Source organism: Sorex araneus, chromosome 2 (assembly GCF_027595985.1).
Source record: "Sorex araneus isolate mSorAra2 chromosome 2, mSorAra2.pri, whole genome shotgun sequence".
Taxonomy (NCBI): Eukaryota; Metazoa; Chordata; class Mammalia; order Eulipotyphla; family Soricidae; genus Sorex; species Sorex araneus.
The window spans coordinates 302901325-302918027 of NC_073303.1; the positions used below are offsets into that span (position 1 = coordinate 302901325).

Sequence of the window (16703 nt, forward strand, 5' to 3'; positions counted from 1 at the left end):
CCCAGACCTCCAGGACACTGGACACTGTTCTCCAATGTGTATTCCATATTGGTCCCTCAGTGTGTACTTTTAATCTGCAATAAAATCTGTCTTTCAATATTTGCATTTGAGCTTGCTTGTCTTTTCCCTTGAAATGCTTATTAGAGGTGAGATCCTGGAAAAAGACCATATCATGGTAACAGAATCAAGTGCTTTTTTTTTTTTTTTAATAAAGTAGTCAGCACATGTTTGCAAAGTACATGGAAAGATGAGATCAAAGACACAATCAATCATCGTGCAGAATTTGAAAGGCAAAAGAGGAGGTGAGACTCAACACTTTTGTAATGATTACAGATGAACAGTTGAGCAATAAAACAGAAATTAGATTCACAGAGTTTCCCAGAAAGAATTGGAAATATCTTTATTTCAAATTCAAGCCCCATATACTGTTAGTCAAGATTTACCTCTGGTGCTAGTATTCTTCTTTTTTCTTTTTTAGGGTCACATTTTTCAATGCTCAAGGGTTGCGATGCTCCTTGGCTCTGCACTCAGGAATTACTCCTGGCGGTGCTCAGGGGACCATATGGGATGCTGGGAATCGAACCTGGGTCGGCCACATGCAAGGCCTACCTGCTGTGCTATCACTCCAGACCTGCTAGTATTCTTAATTCCATAATTCTTGCTAGAAATTTCCTTAAATTTTATAACTACTACATTCCAATGAACATATAAACTTCTGATTCTTATTTTTTAAATTACTCTGACAATGACTAACTAGACTGTCATCTAAATTTCTTACTGAAACATACACAATAAAGACAGTATGAAAGAAAATACTAGAACTCAACTGTATGTAATGAGGTATGATATATTTTAATTAAGATGACATAAGTTCTACATAATGATAAACTAAGAAAAATGCCCATTTCATCTCATTGTTTCATTGGCTGTTTTTTTCAGGTCTTATGCCACAGTGCCTGGGGACTATGGTGTTCCTGGCACAGGGATTGCTCCCAGCCATGTTGGGGGACCATGAAGAATCAGGGACAGAACCCTGAACTCCAGCATCCAAGCAGGAACTATCCCCCTAACTCATTTCATTTTTTCTTATGACTTTACATGTGTGATGTCATCTGTGTGGAGTTTTAAGATTGAAGCCTCCCTCTCCCACTTCTTTTCTTTGAAAATGTGGTTTTTGTGCCCTTAATATCCAGGCAGAGCCTGGCAAACTACTCATGGCATATTCAATATGCCAAAAACAGTAACAATAATGGGCCTCACTCCTCCGACCCTGAATGCAACAGGAACGAATGGAGACGTTACTGGTGCCCGATCGAGGAAACTGATGAACAATGGGACGACAGTGATACAGTGATACAGTGAATACCCAGACTGGATAAGCAGCACAGCCAGAGATAGCTGTCAAACTCTGCAGGCTCTTCAGATAATTGTGAGGGAGAGAGGAAGTTTACTTCCATGTCCTCCTCTACTTAGTGACCCAGGCAATTTCTTCTGAATGAAAGATCCCACTAGGGTGGATTAAAATAAGCAGTACCATACAGAATCATGTAGGTGAGTGCTCAGACCTCTCCATGTCTGTTTGCCACACCTGACACATACTTTGCATGATGGATGTGATGATATAGGGAGCTACTTTCTCGCAGTAAGAAAATCTTGGTAATAATAATATAGCTATTAGAAAACAGAAAATTATTTCTGAGCCTTTGATCTACTCAGCAATCCAGCATATCAGTTTCTTTATGTAACAAAGTGAAATTTGGCAGTCCTTTCTCTGAATTTTCTTTAGATTATATTGACCCTTCAAGTTAATTATATCTATGGACATGCTAAAATATGTTCTACTGATGAGAGAAAATAAGCAATAGAATAAGAAACAAATGACAGATTGTTTTACCTATATTCATAAAGAACCTACATTATTATTTTCTTCTTTTACTGGAGTAATTATTTTAATAACAATATAAAGATAAATAAGAAGTCAATTTGCAAAAGTTATAAATATTACTTAATGAATATTTATATTATCATAGAGATATGACAGGTTTCTCTTTTGTGTGGGGGAAGGTTGGGAGGGACTTTGGGTCATACCTGCAAGTGCTCAGGCATTTTACCTGGCTCTGTATTCAGAGATCATTCCTGGTGATGCTTATATGGAAAAAAAATATGAGGAATTAAAAAAGGGGAAGGCTGTGCACCAAGCAAGAATTTTAACCCTGATGCTATCTCTCCATCCCAACTTTCATTTTCGTAACTGTCTAAAAGAATATCATTAAAATTAAATGACTGTTAGGAATACTTAGATGAGTATTACTTTTAGACCTGATGAAAGGGGACAAGATCTTTGATCAGACCTCTTATACTGTGTATTTTAATTTCCTACCTAACAATTCTTTTTTTTAAACTGACTGCTAGTTTTGTAATATTTTGCTGTTATTTTGTTTTGGTCAAATCTTATTATGCTTAAGGGTAATTCCTGGCTCTACACTCAGAAATTATTCTCAGTAGTGCTTGGGCAGAGTCTCTTGCCCTCTCACCTGACTGTCTTCACCAGGGCCCCTCAGAGGGGGTGGGTTGAGTTTCCCTCCCTGCCCCGACCAGAGCCCCAGCAGCCAAAGACCTCCAGAACCCAGACATAGCCATGCTCGAGGCCCCTCTCCACACATTTGGATGAACCTCACCTTTAAAGGAATTGGCAGAAGACCTGAGGTTGAGATCTCCAAGGCTGCTCGAATTAGGACTGAGCCTCTTCCACCCAGATCCCCCATTTTCTAGTAGCTAGGTGGTCACACCCAGAAACCACCCCCAGCATCTTGTAATCCCATCATTGGCCAACATCTAGAGACTACAAAGCCAAGCTCCCGAAAGCAAGAGCCTAGTTCTCCCTCTTGGAGAACCTGGCAAGCTACCAAGAGTTTCCTGCCTGCATGGGAGACCCTGGCAAGCTCCCCATCATGTACTCATATGCCAGAACCAGTAACAATGATGGGTCTCATTCCCCTGACCCTGGAAGAGCCTCCAAAGTGGCACCGTTTGGAAGGACAAGTAAAGAGAGGCTTCTAAAATCTTAGGACTAGGATGAATGGAGACGTTACTGAGACCATTCGATAAAATTGATGATCAACGGGATGATGATGATGATGATGATGATGATGATGATGATGATGAGGAGGAGGAGGAGGAGGAGGAGGAGGAGGAGGAGGAGGAGTGGTGGTGCTTGGGGGACCATATGGGATGCTGGGGATTGAATTCCGGTCAGCAGAGTGCAAGACAAATGCCCTACCAGTTTTACTATTTCTCTGGGCTCTATTTCTTTAATATTTTATAGTATGGTGTGAGATTTAGCACATACATCTCTCCCCCTACAATTAAAATTCTTGGAAACATGATGGGAGTGAATAGTACTGGGGACAAGATAATTTTATAGATTGTGGTCAATAGACCATATGAGCTTTCTTCCCAATAATGAGAGATTTGTTGTCTCAAATTATGCACATTTTCAGCTACTAGGTTAGATTATACAATTATGTAAAATGTAGAACAAATTTAACTTAAATTTTGTTTTGAAAATTAAGCTTATTAATAATTGGTAACACTGCAGAAAAGCTAACAATCTAGCTAACCTTATTCTTGACTTCTGAGCAATCAAGGGATAATTTTAGTCAAATTATGTAGCATATCTAGTAAAAAAAATGTGATTTTAGAGAAAGAAGAAGATTAGATCCTATTTCTATCTTACATTGACCTTATTTTATAAGAAGGCTAAAAATCCCTTTCATACGATTATGAGGGTTAATATAATATAAAAATATATAACAGTGCCTGGTCCAAATAAGTCCTTTCTTATGAAAATATTGTATCTAGTTTTGGGGTTTGTTTTTGTTTTGAACATACCACATCTGTTGGTGTTTAGGATCTGTTCCTGGCATGGTGCTTGGGAGTTTTTCCCAGTGGTACTCAGGAGACCATATGATGCTAGGATATAACCCAGGCTTTCTGCATGCACAGCACGTACTCCAGTCCTCTGAGCTATCCCTGAAACCTATTCCTATTTTTAATGTCAGTAGATCACAATTCACACTTATTTACACAATGATTCTTGATATGCAAATTTTTGAAAACCCAAAGAGTTGTGCATAAATGAATTTCAGTTTTGATACTGGAAGATTGGACTTCAGACTAACTGGCTGGATAGTCATTTTTCAGTGTGTTGTGTTTTAATGTCTGATCAAGTTGCCATGAATGTTATCTTTTACTATAGAAAAAGCTCTTTGAATAGTAACAAAATAAACCATTCAACAAAGAGACATGAATTTTAGTATATTAATTTTGTTATATAAAAAATTCAGGAATTTCTTTTTATTCCTTTGATAAGTATAGATATTAAAATAGGAAAAATACAAATTTAGAAATTTAGTGCATATCCTTATTTATAAGTGGAGTATATATAATTACCAGTATTACAAAGATTTTGTGTATAAGCCAGATCTTCAATCCAAAGAAAAGTATAGATTGTGCAGATTCTAAAACTCTATTCATATACACATTTTTGTGTGTGTGCAAGTTGTTGCTATTAATGATATTTTAAAAGCTTTATGGCAATTCTTAATCACTAGGTGGCTTTTCAGCATCAAAAGAAATCAGAGACATTGCTGTAGAGTCAGTGACAAGAGAAACAATGGTGGGATTTTAGCTCCATTCAGACCACCCACACTTAGATAAAAGGAAAAGTAAAACCTAAATAAAGTAGTTATTATTCCAATCAAACACTGAACATGAGGTTCTATTAAGACTTACATAACTAACTGCAATTAAAACACCATGCAAACTATATAATGAGTTCACTTTTATTCTAAAATGCTTTTGGTGCATTGGATTTTAATCTCTTCAAATTATTAAAATCAAATTATCTTCAGAATGCATAGGTAGAAATCTAAGTACCTGAAAAATTTATTAATTTATTATTTATTGTGGATGTGACTACTCAGGTGTAAACTAGTTCTAATATCTTTCAAAAGAAGAGTGTTTGAAAAGTACTTTAAAATAATTCCTTCAGGGGAGGGGTGAGTCCCACCACTTGACCCAACAGAGTCCCGGCAGCAGAAAACCTCCAGAACTCAGTCGCCACCATGATTATGACTGATCTACACAGGCTCAGGAAAAGCCTCGTCCATGAGAATTAATCTGCTGAAAAATTCAGGTATGCGGGTTTTTTGAACCAAAATCTTCAGGCTCTCACAAAATGAGGAGTGGATGTCCTCCCCCCATCTCCCTGTTCTTTTGGGAGCCTGGAAGAACTGCCTCTTGCATCATATAAGCTTATTAATGCTATGATTCACAGACCCACAAATAAATCTTGGAAGAGATTAACAAGTTGCAGAGATGCTTCAGACCCCAAAGTGACCCTTCAGTTAAAAAAGATACAGTTAAAAAGTGATACAGTTAAACTGCATCACTCGATTTAAAATTTTAGAATTCCTAGAGCGACAAGAGACATCTCAAACTTTACATCACTGATATACCTGGAGAAGCACACCACAATGGATGGGGTGCAAAGCAGGAAGTATCCTATCTTTTATATATATATTATATATGTATATATTATATATGTATATATTATATATGTATATATTATATATGTATATATATTAGCACATGAGGCTCAATCTATAATAACATGTTAGTAATCTCTTATATAAGGGCTTAATGGCTCCATGATGAGACACAACATTCTCCATACACTTTCCCCTAAAGAAACTTTTTTTGAATCACTCCAAAAAATAATCCAATGAAATTTTTAGTGGATTACTGTTAACAACATAGAAAAAATGTGGTTTTAAATGTCAAAATATAAAACATGGCAAAATCTGTTCCCCTGTACTGTGATGCTTATAACAGTACTGAATACCTAAAAAGAAATAGAATGATGTCAGAGAGTGAGAGACAGAGTATAGCCAATAAGATTCTTGCCGTACATGCGGCTGATTCTCACTGGTACTGTGGCAGCATATACGGCCCCCTGGCATGCCCAGGACGGATCTCTGAGCAAAAGCCTAGAGTTAGCCATGAGACCAGCAAGGTATGGGCCAAGACCCTTGTTTCAACCACCACTTCCCCCTTAAAGCAGCACTCTGGATAAGTACTGCTGCAAATGATTTGTAGTTTAGTGCTCACATTTATTTTAGAGTGAATGATGTTTAAATGTCCTACTGAGGCACACATGCTGCCCGAGCTTTTTAGTGCCCTACCACCTGTGCCATCCACATCTCCCCTCTTGACATGTGTACTTACATACCTTCAGATTTCAACCCTGGGATATGACTGGGGCTCTCAATTCTGGAGAAGTCCATCTTCTCTCTTGAGTGTGTTTTACTCTTTCTCTTCCCCATAACTCAAACTTGCAAATAAAACTTGTAATACTTAAAAATAAATAAATAGCAAATATTCTATCCATTCATTTTTATAGGTACATGGAAGACAGCTGAAAGAGAGCCAGAAGTGATAACTGGCGTGCAGATGACCCGAGTACCTTCACCAGCCCCACAGGGCCAAGCATCACCTCATTGCTGGTATAAATCCTTAATCTTAACTTTTTTTTCTTTATTATTATTTTATTTTGCTTTTCGGGTCACACCCAGAGATGCACAGGGGTTACTCCTGGCTCTACACTCAGGAATCACTCCTGGCGGTGCTCAGGGGACCATATAGGATGCTGGGAATTGAACCCGGATTGGCCGCGTACAAGGCAAACACCCTACCCACTGTGCTATCGCTCCAGCCCCTATCTTAACTTTGGACTGTTGTCCTTAGTGACCCCAGTACCTTTAGCACGGCACAAAAATTACTGTAAAATAAGGAGAATAGGGCTGGAGATATACTACAGGAGTAAGGGGCTTGCCTTTCATGAGGCTGAGCTGAGTTCCTTTTCCAGCATTCCATTAGTTCCACAGAGCACTGCCAGGAGCAATTCCTGAGTGCAGTGCCGGCAGTTACCTCAGAATATTGCCATGTGTGACTCAAAACCAAGGAAGAAAAGGGAACAAAAAACAAGAAAGGAAGGGAAAGGGAAAGAATGGGAGGGGAGGGGATAAGAAGGAAGAAGAAAAAAAGGTGAGAGTAGAAAAAGAAAAGAAAAGAGAAAGAAAAAAATAGAGGAATGACAGGGTAGGGAGGCCATTTTGCCACAGCAAAAATGCAGAGGGTGGGACACTTGCTTTGCATACAGCCAACATGGTTTCAATCCCTAGCACCCCATATGGTCCCAGAGTCCTGCCTAGAGTGATCCCTGAGTTTAGAGCCAAGAATAAGCTCTAAGAACTGCCATGTGTGACCAACAAACCGCAATCAAAAATCACTGTATCACTGTCATCCCATTGTTCATGAATTTACTTGAGCGGGCACCAGTAACGTCTCTATTTCTCCCAGCCCTGCGATTTTAGCAGCCTCTCCTTACTCATCCTTCCCAATGACTGGAGGCTCTTTCAGGGTCAGGGGAATGAGACCTATTGTTACTGTTTTTGGCATATTGAATACACCACGGGTAGCTTGCTAGGCTCTGCCCATGCGGGCGGGATACTCTCGGTAGCTTGCCAGGCTCTCTGAGAAAGCTAAAATAAAGAAAATGATAAAAAAAATATTATATTTACTCTTTTTTTTAAAGAACTAAACAGGTAGGGCACTTTTCCTTGCACACAGCTGGCCCAGCACCATATGGCCCCCTGAGCACCACTAGAAGTGATCCCTGAGTGCAGAGCCAGGAGAAAACGCTGAGCACCACCAGGTGTGGTTCCCCAACAAACCAACAAACCACAAGCACTAAACACTGAATTCTCCTACCTCTCAAAATTTCTAAAAGCAAAGATATTTTATTGACAATTACTATCGATAGGATTGTATAAAACATTTATCAGTTCTGATTTATTTATGAGGATGATAATTTATTCTACAGTATGATAGAATTAAAAATCTCTGAATCTCCTGATGTCAAATTATGGGAAAAATTTGGCTAGTCAAAAAGATAATCTATTTAAGTGTTTAATGGCACTTCTGTTAAGAGGCACTACGATTTGGGACATAATCCAAGAGCAAATGCAATATTTAGCTTTACATAGTAAACTTGTCAACATTTTCTTTATAAATAAAATCACTTTTAACTTTCCCATGTATGTCTGAGAATTGTCAAAACACCGGCATGTTGAAGAATGATATTCTTACATAAATAACATCTTGAGACATTATATGAACGGGATGCATTAAAATATGAATTATCTACAACAAATGTTCTTTTGTAAAATTTTCCTGTTCATATAGCTGTCATTCAAAATGCTTTCATTTTGTTTCATTATATATTAACCATTTGTGCAGAGCTTCTTATCTTGAACATTTCCCCAACTGACAAATTTACAAGGCTTGAACATAGAAATTCTACCACGGTTTTAAGTTTTTGCACCAAGAATATTTATAAGTATGCATACTCTCTACCCAAAAAAAATACATGAAGTAGGAAAATTTGTTGTATAATTCAGATGTGAAGCGAAAATTTATGGCAATTTTGGACCAAAGGTCAGTTTGATAAATCAAAATAAATCTATTTAATCTACTCGCAACATTGGCATATTTACAACTAGAAGCAAAGAGAAGAAAAGCATACAAGTATTTCTTTGATACCCTGGTAAGAGTTTAATGTAATACCAAAGTATTGATCCATAAGATTTTAATGCTGAATTGTTATATCAGTTAAAACGTTATCAGTTAAAGCATAATCCATGCTTTTATAAATTATGCTTTGATCACTGTATCACTCTCTCACTGTCATCCCATTGCTCATCGATTTGCTCAAGCAGGCACCAGTAATGTCTATTTGGGAGACTTGTTTTTACTGTTTTTGGCATATCAAATATGCCACAGGTAGCTTGCCAAGCTCTGCCGTGCAGGTAAGATACACTTGGTAGCTTGCATAGCTCTCTGAGCGGGGTGGAGAAATCGAACCCAGGTTGTCCGCATGCAAGGCAAATGTCCTACCCACTGTGCTATTGTTCCATCAGTAAAGAGTTTGTTTACTTACTTTAATAACTGAGAGCAGTAAAAATACTGAGTTATCTACTTGAAATTGCATATACAGTACATTTATTTTTATCCATAATGAATTTAACAGGCACATAAGCCAGACCACAGAAGGAGTATTTTATATTTAGTGCAGGTATCAAGAAACACAGATGGGGGCAAGAATTTAATATACTCTAACATATAGAACTATCTAATTTATATTTTTAATTAATTTATTAATTTTTTATAAAAGAAAATTGAAACAAAACCATCTTATATGATATATTCTAAAAGTACTTTTTACCAATTTTGACAAAAATGTTTGATAATACTGTATTTGTTTTAATTTTTTTCTTTAACAGTGATAATATCTGCTAAACACTAAATCTTACCTATTACCCTAGTTCATTCTATTTCTCATTTCCATCTCTAAAGACAATTCGTTGAAGCATTCTTTTTTAGATTAAAGAAATTACTATTTTCCTATGTCCTTAAAAACAAAATATGAAACATATAAATATAATTAAAATATCTGCTGTAGTATGGAAATGTTATTCAATATCTTAAGATTCAAAATCAAGCATCAGGATAAATAATAAAAAATTTAAATGTAAACTTTAATTTAAAAATCATGAAGGGAAATCACTAAACATTTTAATGATTTTCTTAGTAAAATGAAAGGCTTACCATGAAATATTTTATCCCATCATATCATTTTATAGACAGAGAAACTAAGGTGAAGAACGATCCTGTGTTTTGCCAAATGATAGACTTTTGAATCTTAACAGCTCTTTTAGGCTCATGTAGTCTGACGCTGGGGAGCTAGACTACGGGGCAAGGTGCTTCCCTTGCATGTGATTAAGTCTGATCCCTGGCATTGCATAACCATTCCCTGAACACCCACGAGTAGAACTAGGATCACCAGAAGTGAAACCTGAGCACAGAACCAGGAGTAGGCTCTGAGCACAGTGTGCCTCTCTTCTGAAAAAAGACTCATGCTCTCTGAATGATTTAATATTTATGGTTAGCCAGCCTAACAATCGCATATAGTCTTGCTATATCCTTTCTTCAGTTATACATTATAGTCTTGCTATATCTGATCTTCATATAAGTATATCTAGACCAAGTTATTTTAAATATATTTTATATGTTTTATCATGTGTATAAAAGTCTAAATTTAAGAGTTCTAGAGCTAATAGTTTTCCTAACTCACTACTATTCCAATACCTTTTAGTTTTCTGCCTTTATCACTATGAATCCTGTACTAAAGATTTATAAATATGCACAGATGTATATATATGAATGCTAACGTATATATGGTATATGTACATGAAAAATACATCATCACAGATATAGACATATTAGGCACACATGTATAAATTATTCTCTGTGTACAGGTCATGCATTTATTACACAGAATTATTTTGGTATTTATATTTTAGCTTTCAGAAAAATCAACAATTTAAATCAGATATTTGAAGTCTTTTGACCTGCTTTAGTTGCCACTACATCTGAACCAAAATGGAAAAATCATGTACTCATATAATCCTCTAAAAACTCTCACAAGTCCTGCACCAATGAAAAATTATTTTATTAAAATATTTGGTAAATTTTACATCAGATCAGAAATGTTAATAATATAGTCAACGTATTACTTAAAATATAATAATTCAAATAAATCAAGTTTTGATGTCATAAATTATTCTTTTGTGATCTCTAACCTAGTATCTCCAATAACCTGGTTGTTCCTGTATCCAAATCTCCCTTAAAGCTTTACATATATAATTTATAATGTGATTTCTCACACTAAACTGGATATTCTATATGTTATATGTACAGAATAATATCATCCTATTTCCTTAGTCAATAGATAATGTTATTTTTTTCATTATTACCTATACAATTTAGTAACCATACATAAATACTAACACTCTACATTTTAGTGATCATATTTCTCTTATATAATTCTGAATGTAAAATGGTCATTTTTCTATTTGATGCTACTGAACCAAGTTTATTTTATATTTGTGCTTTGGGGACTTTTCTTTTTAAGGAAGGGATGGTTTTCGATTTTCAGCAATAATAAATCTTTTCCACGTTGTTAAGTTGAAGGTACCTATTAAGACTGAAGAAGGTACCTATATCAAACTTAAATACAGACATTTAATTGAGGGTCACAAAAATTTTAATTTTTGAAATTTGAATTCCTACCTGTAAAATCCTGCTGGAACTTTCTGCACCAGGAAATTTTTCTCCATGTCTTTGAGAATGTCATTTAGCATTCGGACACGGATAGGAACTCTCTCACTGGGATCATTAGCAGGACGCATCTCATCTGACTGAAAGAGCTCTGCATTCTCCCACAGGCGTGATGCCAGGGCTAACAGTTGATGAGTGTTAGGTAGATCACCTGGAAAAAATTTAAAAAGTTCATCTAAGAGGATACATTTTCTAAGCATCAAAATAAACTTTCTACAATCATGTTGTCATAAGAAAATCTCAACATTGATTAATCTTTGATGATGTGCTCATTCGACCAAAATCACTGTCTTGACATTACATTTCTGACTATTAACTTTGTTACAATTAGTACCAACTATAATTACTACCAGTACTAACAGTAACAGTGAATATGTACAAATTGCTGAGAATCTGCTATGGTTAGGGAGCACCTTGAAATTCATCAGGAATTATGAAGTCCATTTCACAGAATCAAAAAATTGAGATACAAAGGCTGTCAGATCATTAAGCAAGTAAATGATGAGCCAAAATTTTGCAATGTGATCTTGCTGTCTTAGAAAGTTTTACCATGAAATACCACAGGACCTAATTAAAAATAAATAAGCCATAAGTAGAATAGTGACTGGGGATGATGAGAGTACAATGACTGAGGAACTTGTCTTGTGCACAACCAACCCAAGTTCTACCCCAGTCATTGCATATAGTATTGTGAGCACTACTGGAAGTGAATCCTAAACATACAGTCACAAAAAAAGCTCTAAACACTTCTGGGTGGCCCAATTGCCCCCAATATATGATTAGCATAGTGTTTATAATAACCATGAAACCTTGGAGGAAGACATTCTGAGTTCAAATCCCTGCTCTCCTATTTTTAAGACCATGTGATTCTGGATAAATTATTAAGCTTCAATCATAATCACTTGTGAAACAAAAGAAATCATTGCACCCAATTCATAGACTTGAAATGAATAAATTATAAATACTTACAAAGTGCTTCCTTAAAGGTGGCAAGTTCTCAGACAAAGTAATATAACACCTTGTTTTAAAAGTATTCTTTCGCATACCATAGGAGTAGCATTCTCTTATTTTCCAGATATTCCCACAATCAGAATCAGTCTTTGTGTGAGGGTACTGTTAATGATGTTCTTTTAATCTATTCCAAGTTGAGTTATCATTATCAACAGGAGGATAATTTCAAATCACTTTAAGTTGGCAGTCCTGCCCTTCAGACAGGAATATGGAAGGATGAGGACTCTCATTGGGAAGAGGTTATATGGACTCGCTCTGGGTATTTGCAGGCTAAGTGGGAAATACCTTGAAGAGACATTCTCCATATGAAATTCAAAGACTACCAATTCTGTAGAGAACAATCATTGTGATACTGCAGATTCCAAAGCGGCTAGTTCTTTCAGGGTAGAGTACTGGGACCTCCATTCAGTGTGTTGATCAAATCATTCCATACATGTGAGCATTTAAAAAACACTGTGGAAAGGTGATGTGGTCGTAAAATAAACAGTTCAGAATTACAGCTGATCTATAAAGTATGTTTGGAATAGAACTGCCAACTTTTAATATAATTGGTTTTATCATCTCCCATCTTCATTTGACTGTTTTATATTTCAATTTCATTAGAGTGCAGCATAGTTTGGATACTCAGTAATTATTTAATGAGTAAATAATGTACATTAAAGGGAACTACTGAGAGAGAAGAAGCTTTTATGAGAACTACAAAGATACAGACTTCTTCATACCTCTCTGTTCACTCAATGTAACAACCTAAAATCAAATGTAGGAATTAACTAGGTTTTAAATTTTTGATAATTTTAGAGAGTTCTCTATGATTATTGTCTTATTTTTATTTCTAAACAAAAATATGTTTAAAAGGAGATGATTTATTCACTGAAAAAAATATATTCATCTAAGCAACAATGTTATTTTGTGTTTCATTTATTATTGGGTCAAACCTGGAAGTGCTCGAGTTTACTTCTAGCTCTGTGCTCAGGATCATTTTTAGCAGTGCTTGTGAGACCATATAGTGTTGGGATCGAAAAGGGGTCAGCTACACACAAGGCAATTGCCTTAAATTCAGTTTTATGTCTTTTTTTTTTTTTTTTTTGATTTTCAGGTACAGGGGTTACTCCTGGCTCTGCACTCAGGAATTACTCCTGGTGTTACTCAGGGACCATACGGGATGCTAGGAATTGAACCTGGGTTGGCCACGCGCAAGGAAAACATCCTACCCACTGTGCTATTGCCCCAGCCCCCAGTTTTATGTCTTTAATCTACAGTACCATGCTATTTTATCTAATATGGTATATCATACCTAGATATACCATGATAAATAATAAAGGTGAATATATCAAGAGATAAGAAGGTATATTTTTGCATTAAGAAATAATGCAATGGACAAGATACATGTAGATTATAGTGCAATTAAAGAAAAAGCAAGTTTAAAATCCCTGTGAATTTAAGAAAAAAAATTAAGAAAAAAATAATACGATCTACAAATTTGAAGACATAAATACTGAATAAAGTGAGATAAATTGTACCTTGTACTTTGTTTAGCTTTAAATAAATTTATCTTTTGTGACAGTGCAGATGGGCTGGAGTAATAGCACAGCGAGTAGGATGTTTGCCTTACATGCGGCTGACCCAGGTTTGATTCCTCCATCCCTCTCGGAGAGCCCGGTAAGCTACCTAGAGTATTTTGCCTGCAAGTAGAGCCTGGCAAGCTCCTGGTGGCAAATTTGATATGCCAAAAACAATAACAACAAGTCTCAGAATGGAGAAGTTACTGGTGCCCACTTGAGCAAATCGATGAGCAACAGGATGACAGTGATCCAATGAAACAGTGATGACAGTTCAGATGTACAGAATTGACAGCTTTACTGGTTGGTCCAGAAAGGACCATGATAAAGGAACTCTGCCACCCAGAGAATTACCTAAGTGTTACTTCAGGTGTAGAAAGTTGCGCATTAAAAAGTTCTATATTCTTACAATAACTTTGACATGCAGTTGATAGTACAAAATTTAGAATACTTATTTACATATCATTCAGGGCTCACTTATTTCTTTAAATATGACCCATTGAGTAATGCCACTTTCTCTAGGTAAATTTTTTGTAACCGTATAAGTTACTTCCTAATGCTTGGGATCTTAATGAGGATTTCACCTCTGTGAGGGAAGATAGTTTTCCTTTATGTTCATTGTCACTTTCCCAGCACCTAAGTCTATATCTGTTATACCATAGCATAAAACTTTCTGTGAATTGTGAACTTTGATTTTAACATCATATGGTAGGGTGTTTGCCTTGCACACGGCCGACCCGGGTTCAATTCCTCTGTCCTTCTTGGAGAGCCCGGCAAGCTACCAAGAGTATCCTCCCAGCATGGCAGAGCCTGGCAAGATACCTGTGGCATATTCCATATGCCAAAAACAGTAACAACAAATCTCACAATGAGATGTTACTGGTGCCCACTCCAGCAAATCGATGAACAATGGGATGACAATGACAGTGACAGTGAAAGCCTCTAATTCTTTATTATTTTCTGATTATTCTGATTATTACTATTTCTGATTTGTCTTTCTACTTTCATTGATCGAAAAGCACCCCCAACATTGGTAAATATTTTGTTCTATTTTTTATTCATACATTAATGCAATATTTGATATGATATAGTCACCTATAAAAGTTTTTTGAATTATTATTGATATGTGAAATGTATATTATTATATTATCATATTTAATCAAAGGAGATGATTTTGCGAAATGAGGATAAAGAAAGGCTAATTCCTTTCTATTATTTTTAATAATTGGTGCAAATGGAAAAAGTTAAAAAGTGTTTAGTACAAATAATTAGTTAAATTAAGCACATTGAATTAAAATCTATCCTGTCAGTAATTAATAAAAAATAAAAAAACTGTGACTTCACTGCAGTTATAATAATTGTCAGAAAAAAGGCTAATTGAGGATCTTACAGACTGGTTTAATAAATAATATGTCAATTTTATCTCCACTACTCAAAAATGAACTATGAGCTGGATAGTTGATGTATGAATCTTGAAGTGATATGTACATGCAAACTAAAGACCAAGGATCTTGTAATAACAACAAAACTTGGTAAATGGAAGGGTATAGGTTAGATATAGACTTGCCCTCTAGAAAGGTGAAGAGTAAGATTAAAAAAAAGAAAGACTGGTTGATGTTGTTGTTTATATGTAGGTAAGAAACAGTCTCCATCAACTGCTTTAATTCAAGTAGATTCCCCAAATCCTATGAGTTCATTTAAAGGTTGTCTGCATAAAGTGTAACAGGAAAGCCTATTTAATAAATGGTGCTTGGAAAGTGAATAGTCACATGCAAGGAAAAGAGAAGAAAGAAAGAAAGAAAGAAAGAAAGAAAGAAAGAAAGAAAGAAAGAAAGAAAGAAAGAAAGAAAGAAAGAAAGAAGAAGAAAGAAAGAAAGAAAGAAAGAAAGAAAGAAAGAAAGAAAGAAAGACAAAGAGAGACAAAGAAAGAAAGAGAAAGAGAGAGAAAGAAAGAAAGAAAGAAAGAAAGAAAGAAAGAAAGAAAGAAAGAAAGAAAGAAAGAAAGAAAGAAAGAAAGAAAGAAGGAAATAAAGAAAGAAGGAAATAAAGAAAGAAAAAGAGAGACAAAGAGAGACAAAGAGAGAAACAAAAAAAGAAAGAAAGAAAGAAAGAAAGAAAGAAAGAAAGAAAAGAAAGAAAGAAAGAAAGAAAGAGAAAGAAAGAGAGAGAGAAAGGAAGGAAGGAAGGAAGAAAGAAAGAAAGAAAGAAAGAAAGAAAGAAAGAAAGAAAGAAAGAAAGAAAGAAAGAAAGAAAGAAAGAAAGAAAGAAAGAAAGAAAGAAAGAAAGAAAGAAAGAGAAAGAAAGAGATATAGAAAGGAAGAAAGAGAAAGAGAAAGAGATAGAGAAAGGAAGGAAGGAAGGAAGGAAGAAAGAAAGAAAGAAAGAAAGAAAGAAAGAAAGAAAGAAAGAAAGAAAGAAAGAAAGAAAGAAAGAAAGGAAGGAAGGGAGGGACAGAGGGAGGAAGGTAAGAAAATGTATCTTTGTCTCACATCAAATACAGAATATAATAAAAAGTAGATTTAAAAATTCTAGGCTAGAGTAGAAAACATAAAATACATTGAGTTACATAGGCAGAACCCTCCAGGATATATATATATGTATGTATTTGTGCATATATATACACATATATGCACACATATATGCATGTATACATATATACATATATGTCTTGAATAATTTTATTCCATTTGTAATGAAACCAAAAATAAATAGGTTGTACGTGGCAAAAGAAATTTTGCCTAAATTTAACTAAAGTTAACTAAAGTTAAAAAAATTGTATACTTAATAGAACATATTTTCATACCATATAGAAGACAGAGTGCTAAAATCCCA

At 35.4% G+C, this 16703-nt stretch overlaps 1 protein-coding gene across 1 annotated transcript in view; it reads right to left on the bottom strand.

The window, feature by feature from the left end:
• The window catches only part of NAALADL2 (N-acetylated alpha-linked acidic dipeptidase like 2), a 743119-nt gene that overhangs the window by 36980 nt on the left and 689436 nt on the right, over positions 1–16703 (bottom strand). The window contains exon 14 of the mRNA XM_004603291.2: positions 11254–11452. Within this exon, the coding sequence (XP_004603348.2) occupies positions 11254–11452 (199 nt within the window). The remainder of the gene's footprint in view (positions 1–11253; positions 11453–16703) is intronic.